Below are 9,614 nucleotides of genomic sequence, written 5' to 3'. Positions count from 1 at the left end.
TCATTTCCAATGAAATATTCAAATAGGAGAAACTTAGTACTTACATTAGTTCTCTTGTTCTTGTGCAGGATTTCATAATGCAGGAGTTATTTAAACTTTCTGATGTTTGCCAAGGTCTTCGTTACCATGAAAATTACTGGTTTGGACTGTCATATAACACAGCCATTAAGAAGTGGGTGTGGGAGGATGGCACCACTTTATCCTCTCATCTGTAAGTATCTCTTGGCATTTTAACCCATGTTTGCAATAGGATTAAAGGTATCTGCCTTAAATGAAATGTGAAATCTGACTTTGCATTCCAGGTTTCAAATCCCAGAAAATAATTATAAATTTTATCGGAATGGGGTTTGTCCCTATTTTCAAGGTGAAAAAGTCCTTGCTGGAGATTGTTGGCAATTGGGATATACTATCTGTGAGAAGAAAGGCAGATTTAGTGCCTGACTGGATTAAGACACCAAGAAAAGAAGATGAAGCAGAAAGGAAAAAAATAAGTGTAGCCCAGGACTTTTGAATTGATAAGAGACTGGTCCCTTGGGATGTTACAAAACAACATATATTGCTATGTACAATTTTATTAAACAAAACTGGTTTTAATGATCAGGGCAAATATTGAGGGATTAGGAATGTGGAGCAGCAACCTCATTTGATACACTACATCCTTGGGAATGCTCCTTATCTGGTCAAACTTCTCCCACAAGCCTGAATACAGGAGAGATTCTGCTCTTAGTTACACAGGGGTAAAATGGTAGTAACTCCTTTGAAGCCAATGGAGTTACTCCTGATTTACACCTCTGCAAATGAGAGCAGAATCTCTCAGTTCAGAATCACAGGGAGCTACACACGAGCACACTAAAGAGGAGTTTCATCACTAGAACTGATTTTAAAGCAAAAGAAGAGTATTGATGCACCCTAAAGTTTCTTTGGCTTGTCATTCCTACCTGCTTTCCTCTTATCATTTTTAGAGCCATGAGCTCAAACCAGTGACCTGAACCAGATCTGAACCCCTGCAAAGTTTGGGAAGTTCTGACCTGGGTATTACTTCTACGGTTTGGCCCTATCTCTCATTATTTTAAATGACTGTTTGATATAGTCTGTCTCTCTCCCTTCCAGCATGGTTCTTCCTGCTGCCAGAGCTTGGAGTGATGTCGGAATATTACTAGATAGTAGGAAATGAAAGGACATCAAAAGCTCAGCTTTATGACCTCACTGCAAGATGAGATTAGATGGGCTGGGAAGCAGCAAGCCCACTAGACCTAACGGGTCACATTCCATTCGCACACCAGTGCCATCTCTAGGGCCTTTTGTGAATGCAGAAAGAGATTGACTTAAACACTTCTTGGCACTGTATTTATAATTAGGGCCCTACCAAATTCACAGTCCATTTTTGCAAATTTCATGGTCACAGAAGTTTTAAAAACTTGAATGTCATGGTTTCAGGTATTGAAATCTTAAATGTCATGGTGTTGGAACAAAGCATGAATATGTATTTTTAAATGGCAAAATATAAACATGTAAAGTCTTTAAGTCAGAGTTTCTCAAACTGGGAGGTTGTGGGGGGGGGGGAGGGAGGTTGCTAGGCTATTGTCGGGGGAGTCGCAGTATTGCCACCCTAACTTCTGTGCTGCCTCCCCAGCTAGGTCGCCAGAGAGCAGCAGCACCAACGCTAACGGCAGCGCCAATGCCCGCAGCAGCAGAGAAGTAAGGGCGGCAATACCGTACCATGCGGTGTTCTGCCTCCTAATCCTCCACCCCTCAGCAAATGGGATTGGAGACACTTTCCACATCCATGAACATCTGTCACCATTTATAACAGGGTAAGATGGCAGAAATTCTTTAGTGGGCATTTACACTGGCAGTGGATCTGGCCCTTTTTCTGGCAATGAGAAAAGTTAGAAAACCACGTGAATAAATAGTTCGTAATGTCTTTCATATAAATACGTAATACTTCGTAATGTCTTTCATATAAAAATGTTCAAATATGTATTTTCCAGCCTACATTACTTTTATTTCCAGTTAAGGGAAACAACAAACAGACAAAGAACTATACCGTGTATAAGAGAGAGAAAGAGAGAAAACAGTGACTCTGTCTGTAATATTTTGCATCTGAAATGAGCTGCTCTACAAAAATGTCATAGCACTGCTGCCACTCCATTAAATAAATGCCTTGTATTTAAATTGACTACAGAATCCTAACATCTCTTTATGCATGTGTGTGGGTACACACACACACACTTATCAAATTTGCCATTCTGTGCTAAGAAGCTTCATCTATATTTTTGTAAATTTTCCAAGATTATGTAAACTTTTAGCTGATCAAAGCCTCTCATGCATCTGGAGTTTTCAGGCACCGTGAGCGCCTCAATTAATACAAAAGACAAACCAGTACTTTAGCAAAGGTTTCAGAGTAGCAGCAGTGTTAGTCCGTATTCGCAAAAAGAAAAGGAGTACTCCTTTTCTTTTTGCTTTAGCAAAGTGAATTCCAAGGTGGTCAGGCAATTCAAATTGAAACTCTCTCTTGTAAAGATACATATGTCCACCCCCGCAGAGCTTTGGTGAGAGCTTTGAGCTTTGGTACAGCACATGTACAAGCCAGTTACCACTTCCTGTGTAGTGTCAGCCAAAGAAGGCACATAAGAGTCCAGTTCATGTACATGATATCTGCGACAGACCCAGGGTTGGACACTGCTATGGCGTGATATGCTGTTCTTTTTCTCCCCTTTAAATATTCTCTTGTTTGAGGAAAAAAGCCCTGCAAGATAGAATGCTAACAGTCATTTTGGGCCTCCTTTATTCACTTCAATGTAAAATGAGGGTACTCAGCACCTTAGGATCTCACTTTGGGAAAGCAAAATACTTCATTGCATCTTAAGAAATAAAAGTATTGACCCAAAGTGTATTGAGGGACCCTAGCCAGCTACCAAAGGACTGTGACCTGGATTCACAAAAGGTCCTTAGATGTTGTGATGCTGAGCATTGCAACACCTCACTTTTGGGCACCTAGAAAGACACAGGAACACACTGTGATATACATGCACACTGAGTTAGGTGTCTAGGCTCCTTATACAAGGAATGGAGAGAGACAAGCAGAATGGGATTCAGAGAAGCCAGGACACTAGGCAGGGATGTGTCTTAAGCCCCACCCCACTCAGGGAGATAGGAGCCTGATCCAGACTGCACAGAGGTGCTTAGCCCTGATAGTGATTCACGCATAGGAACCCCTGTTCTGGAGGCAGTCAGCATAGGCACCTAAGCCACTTCTTGTGAGAATGAGTTAGTCAGGTGCCTAACTCTACACAAAACAAACGGAGTAGAAGATGGTGGTGCCTACCTCTAACCAGGGGGTTAGAGTACTTGTCTGGGATGTGGGAGAACCAGGTTCAATTTCTCTCCCTCACTTGGTAGGGAGAAAGAATTCACACCAGGCTCTCCCACTACTCAGGACAGCATGCTCTAATCATGGGGTTAAAGGCTATTCTTATAGTCACCTTCCTCACTCTCTCCTGTTGAAGTTGTTCCAGTCTGGATAAATAACTAAAAAGTGACTGGAGCAGGGGGACTGGACCCTAGATCTCCCCCTCCCAGCTGAGTGTCCTAACCCATGGACTAGAGTCACTGTCTTGGTATTTAAAGTTATTTTACTGTGTCTAAATACTTAAATAATCAATGGGACAGGAAGACAATGGCTGCAGGGCCCAGTTCACCTGCTCCATTCACTCTTTAATTATTTATCCAAACTGGAACAACTTCATCAGGAAAGGCAGAAGAAGCCTCACATCAGATTACTATGCCACAGAAAACCTAATCCCAGCAAAGGATGTTTTCATGGTACACCCAGCTCCACTGAAAACAGAAAACTGTGGAAACCTCATGTGAAAAGTCTGTTTGCTCAGGGTCTGAGTCTGCTTCTTTTGAAGTTAATGGTAAAAAAATGCCACTGACTTCAAGACTAGCAGCCTCAAGCTTTGTAAAAGTTTGGATGCCTATTTAAAAAAAAAATCTTACAAGCCCCCAGATATTTTCAGATAAGACTTATATGTCACTAATTATAAAATAGACTATAAAGCATGCAAAATAATCCATATGATTATTCTAATACATTTATCCCTGTTCCATGCAGACACTTCTGAGATGAGGGTGGCATGGTGAAAAATAGACTTAGCCCTTCTCTCCACTGGGATGTTAGTCACTAGTGTAGTTGCCCTGTGACAAATTACTAGTGTAGACACAACTGACATCAGTGCAGTGAGGTTTGCTCTGGGACAGCTTCCCCTCAACTGGAGTAAGCTTCCCCTATGTAAATCATACTGAACCAGTATAGATCACCAATGCAACTATACTGCTGACTAAAACCCTAGTATAGACAAGGCCTGAAATTCACAGTAAAATGACATGCACTTGTACATGCCCTGAGCAAAGGGTGCCATATAAAGTCTAATATCCAAAGCCTCTGTCACCACTAAATCTTGACTTCAAATCCAGCAGCTCATTGTTATTCGCAGAGTACTTATGCTGTCACAACATTAAGACAAAATAGCGATGTGGTCATCAATTTATTCACGCAGCACATAAGACATTGCCACATTTGTCACAGAGTAGCCATGTCTGCTATTCACACAGCAGATTAGATATCACCACCATGTAATTTTCACAATACTCTACCATCACCTTTTATTCTTACCTTATCCATGTAATCACCATATTGTTTTCATATTAGCTGTTTCATGACTGTCATAAATAGAAAGGGAAGGGTAAACCCCTTTAAAATCCCTCCTGGCCAGAGGAAATCTCCTCTCACCTGTAAAGGGTTAAGAAGCTAAAGGTAACCTCGCTGGCACCTGACCAAAATGACCAATGAGGAGACAAGATACTTTCAAAAGCTGGGAGGAGGGAGAGAAACAAAGGGTTTGTGTGTCTGTCTACATTTTGTCTTTGCCGGGGATAGACCAGGAATGAAGCCTTAGAACTTTTAGTAAGTAATCTAGCTAGGTATGTGTTAGATTATGATTTCTTTAAATGGCTGAGAAAAGAATTGTGCTGAATAGAATAACTATTTCTGTCTGTGTATCTTTTTTGTAACTTAAGGTTTTTGCCTAGAGGGGTTCTCTATGTTTTGAATCTAATTACCCTGTAAGGTATTTACCATCCTGATTTTACAAGGGGGATTCTTTTTTATTTCTATTTACTTCTATTTCTATTAAAAGTCTTTTTGTAAGAAAACTGAATGCTTTTTCATTGTTCTCAGATCCAAGGGTTTGGGTCTGTGGTCACCTATGCAAATTGGTGAGGCTTTTTATCCAACATTTCCCTGGAAAGGGGGGGGTGCAAGTGTTGGGAGGATTGTTCATTGTTCTTAAGATCCAAGGGTCTGGGTCTGTAGTTACCTAGGCAAATTGGTGAGGCTTTTTACCAAACCTTGTCCAGAAAGTGGGGTGCAAGGTTTTGGGAAGTATTTTGGGGGGAAAGACGTGTCCAAACAGCTCTTCCCCAGTAACCAGTATTTGTTTGGTGGTGGTAGCGGCCAATCCAAGGACAAAAGGGTGGAATATTTTGTACCTTGGGGAAGTTTTGACCTAAGCTGGTAAAGATAAGCTTAGGAGGTTTTTCATGCAGGTCCCCACATCTGTACCCTAGAGTTCAGAGTGGGGGAGGAACCTTGACAATGACAGTAACCAGATGTATTTTACAATGCTAAAGTAACATCTCAAAAAACTAAAGCAATTACCCCAGGAGCTAGAGACTGAAAGGATAAATGTACAAGAAAATAAATTGCTCTGCATCACTTGGGCAGAACAAAGGCTCATCAGATGCCTTCCCTGACAGTGTGATCTCAGTGAGGATTTCTCTCTGAGATGGTGGGATGGGAGCTTTTACTCTTGAGCAACCCGTTGACACCTCAGCCATCACTCACCAGGGACGGCAGGTATGTCTAATTTTTGGTAGTGCCCAGAACGGGTCCAAGTCCCCTCCTCCCCCCCAAGGCTCTGGGAGGGAGTTTGGGTGCTGGGTGCAGGCTGTGGGCTGGGGCAGGGGGTTGGGTGCAGGAGGAGGTGGGGGGGCGGGCTCTGGGAGGGAGTTTGGGTGCAGAAGAGGGTTTGGGGTGCAGGCTCTGGGAGAGAGTTTGGGTAGAGGAGGGGTGCAGGCTCCGGTAGGGAGTTTGGGTGCTGGGTGTGGGCTCTGGGCTGGGACAGGGGGTTGGGGTGAAGGAAGGGTGCGGGGGGGGGGGGGTTGGGTGTGGGACCAGGGTGTGGGGCTGAGCCAGGGATGAGGAGTTTGGGGTGCAGCAGGAAGGCTGCCCTGGGGCCGGGGTAGGGGGCCAGAGAGGAGGACTCCCCCAGCCCTCTCGCTGCCGGCAGCAGCAAGCTCTGGGGGAGAGAGGGGCCCCTCCCCCCAGCCTGACACTCACCCAAGCCCCCCCAGGCTGTTGCTCAGGAGGTCCAGCCAAGATAAGCCCCTCCCCACTCAGAGTCACCTGCCGAGGGGGGGCTGCCATGCACCTCCTCCCTCCGCAGGCGCAGCAGCCGCCTTAGCCTGCCCCCGGTGCCGCTCCCTTGTAGCTGGCAGCGGCCGGTGAGGAAGTGCAGCGTGGAGCTGCAGGGGAAAGCCGCCCACTGCCCAGGGCAGGCAGGGACGCTCCGGGGGAGGCACGCAGGGGCGACAGGCGGGGCTGGGGTGGCAGGCAGGGCTGAGGGAGAGACCTGGCCCAGAACATTGGTGGAGCTGGGACCCCAGGCCCTGAATTTCCTGGAGCCTGGGGACCACAGGCCCATACAACTAGCCACCCCTGCCACTCACCACAAAATAAGACACATTCCTGCATCAAGTTTGTACGTTAATATAGCTATTTCTGCTGCATCCCTTAACATTCAGGGTATTTCATTCTATCAGAATACACAGTGTCCACTATTCTGCAGTTGGTTATGGCATAAAGCACCTGAAAGGTCCATCCATGGGGTGGTATGTTTAAAAGCAATGTTACCCTTCATCTGATTGGGCCCTCAGTCAATAGAGGAGTTAGAGATGGAAAAGACTTATTTGGTAACACCTAATCCATCCACTTTCTTATCTCTAGGGCCAGTCCAAGATTGTGTCCTATAGCATATTCTTCTTTTAAAAGGTTCAAGCAATGGCACTTCCAGCACTTCCTTGGAGGGGAATGGGGGGCGGGTAGGATGACTTCCAAAAATCCTCACAGTTAGGAAATGGTTCTTGATATCCACCTGTAATTTCCCTTCATTCATTTTCATCCAGTTTCCTCCCACTTACATGCTTTGGAACCAAAGCAATCCCTTGCCACCCATGGTGTCCACCTCTTGCAAATCCTTGTAGACAGCTTTCATAGAATCATAGAATATCAGGGTTGGAAGGGACCTCAGGAGGTCATCTAGTCCAACCCCCTGCTCAACGCAGGACAAAACAACTTTCAGTCCCATCCACATAGTTGCTATTGCTGCAGGTCGGAGCCTTCTCTTCACATGTATGACTGGAAAAAGCAGCAAAAGTGGGGGTGTCATGGGTGACAAGACTTTTAACCACCCCCACCCTTCTCCCTATGGTGGTACTGGAATGCTTCCTTGTCACAGATTTCAGTCACTCAAAGCTGTACAACTTCATAACTGAGCACCACCTTGAGGCCACTCAGAATGATTGTTTCTGTTTGGTTGGTCCCCTTCAGTGCAGCCAGTCATGATGTAGAGAGGTGTTTGAGTGGTGCAGGATATATTTCTCAATTCCGAGTTGGGAGTCCTTTCTGGATCCTAGTGTTTATTTCAGAATTTCCCACCCTCCTAACTACATTCTGCATTAAAAAAAATTAGAGGAACCCTTCCCAACACACACTCCATTCTGATTTCCAGAGGGGTCATCCCCTTGTTTCCCCAAAGAGGGGCAAAGTCAGAGATCCACTCCTTCCCAGTACACAGAGGCATGCTTCAGAGCACAGTGTAGTCCCTGGCGAGACTCCTCAAATCAACGCCAGCCACATCAGCATATAGTTCAGGCACCACCAGCTCAGGCACCTGGAGCACCACTTGGTCATTGCTGCTCTTGGCTGCTGTTTGCAGGCGCTTGATCAGCTCTCTGGGTGGCGGCCGGTCTGTAGCACTCCACCGCCAGCAGGACTTCATGATACCATACCTGTAAGACAGAGGAGTGGTGAGAAGCCAGGAATGAGGCACAAGGACAAATTTATGCTACAAAGGAATCCCCACCCCTCAGTGAAAACTCTGGAGACCACACCTTGATCTCACCTACATACACAGCTAGCACAAGGGACCTTTGAAATCGCACGCTTGCTAGTATTAGAATTCACCTATGAGAATGGAATGGGGGAGGAGGGGTAACGTTCATTAAGTCATACCACTTCCTTGATTATTGAGAGAGCTACCAGGACTCCTTGTTGAATATCCAGGGGCTCTTTTGTCCAGGACTGATGTCAGCACAGGAGGTACTGTCCCACTAAGATTATTCATTCATTTAAGGGAGAATTCAAGTTATTATCAAGGAGACTCCTGTATCATTTGGAAGACCTGACCACTGCTTTGACATTTCCTCTAATTTCTGAGAATCAAGAAAACCAGGTTCAAATTGGGGTAGACCCAGATGGAACAACAGCACAGCAGGACAGATGGGGGATCAAAGTGGCAAGAAGAAACTTCAAGAGAAGGAAAGAGACCTTTGGGCAGTCAAAGTTTCATACAGTAGCATCCCAAAGAGATTAAAGAGATCTGTTAGAGCACATCTTGTCCATCCTCCCATATCTCCTTAGCTAATAAATGATTGCTGCCTAGTCTATTCTCCAGGCTTTTTTTGAGTCCTAATTTTAAGTGTCCCAATTGACTGGCCTCCTCTGTTTCCTTCCTTCCTATAGTCTCATAGTGTGTGATTTTTAAAGGTATTTAGGCACCTAACTCCCACTGAAATCTATGGGAGTTAGGCACCTACAAATCTTTTTTTAAAAATCTGTTCCATAGTCCCTCGCTGTTATTTAATGTTCCTCAATATCCAGCCTCAACTTTCCCTTTACTCACTTTCATTCAGTTTAGCCCTTGCAATACTCTCTTTTACCAGTACCAGAGTAAATAACTTAGCTCCCTTATTATTTACATCCTACAAATATTCTAGTCCATTCTATCCCCCTCAGATATAAGAACATAAGAATGGCAAAACTGGATCAGACCAATGGTCCATCTAGCTCAGTATCCTGTCTTCTGACAGTGGCCAGTGCCAGGTGCTTCAAAAGGAGTGAACAGAACAAGGCAATTGTCAAGTGATCCACCTCCTGTCGCTCAGTCCCAGCTTCTAGCAGTCAGAGTTTTAGGAGTTGCATCTCTGACCATCTTTGCTAATAGCCATTGATGGACCTATCCTCCATGAACTTACCTAATTATTTTTTTTAACCCAGTCATAATTTTGGCCTTCACAACATCCCCTGGCAATGAGTTCCATAGTTTGACTGTGCATTGTGTAAAGAAGTAGTTCACTATGTTTGTTTTAAACATGCTGCCTATTTTCATTGGGTGACCCCTGGTTTTTGTGTTATGTGAAGGGGTAAATAACACTTCCTTATTCACTTTCTCCCCACCAGTCATGATTTTATAGACTCCATCATATCCCCC

General features: G+C 44.7%; 1 protein-coding gene across 1 annotated transcript in view; it reads right to left on the bottom strand.

Moving 5' to 3' along the window:
* Positions 1-6,870: 6,870 nt before the first annotated feature.
* STYK1 (serine/threonine/tyrosine kinase 1) overlaps positions 6,871-9,614 on the bottom strand; it is a 28,301-nt gene continuing 25,557 nt past the window's right edge. The window contains exon 10 of the mRNA XM_074948265.1: positions 6,871-8,133. Within this exon, the coding sequence (XP_074804366.1) occupies positions 7,929-8,133 (205 nt within the window). The 3' untranslated portion in view covers positions 6,871-7,928. The remainder of the gene's footprint in view (positions 8,134-9,614) is intronic.

This window comes from Natator depressus, chromosome 1 (assembly GCF_965152275.1).
Source record: "Natator depressus isolate rNatDep1 chromosome 1, rNatDep2.hap1, whole genome shotgun sequence".
Classification (NCBI taxonomy): Eukaryota; Metazoa; Chordata; order Testudines; family Cheloniidae; genus Natator; species Natator depressus.
This window is presented reverse-complemented; position numbering and strand designations above follow the sequence as displayed.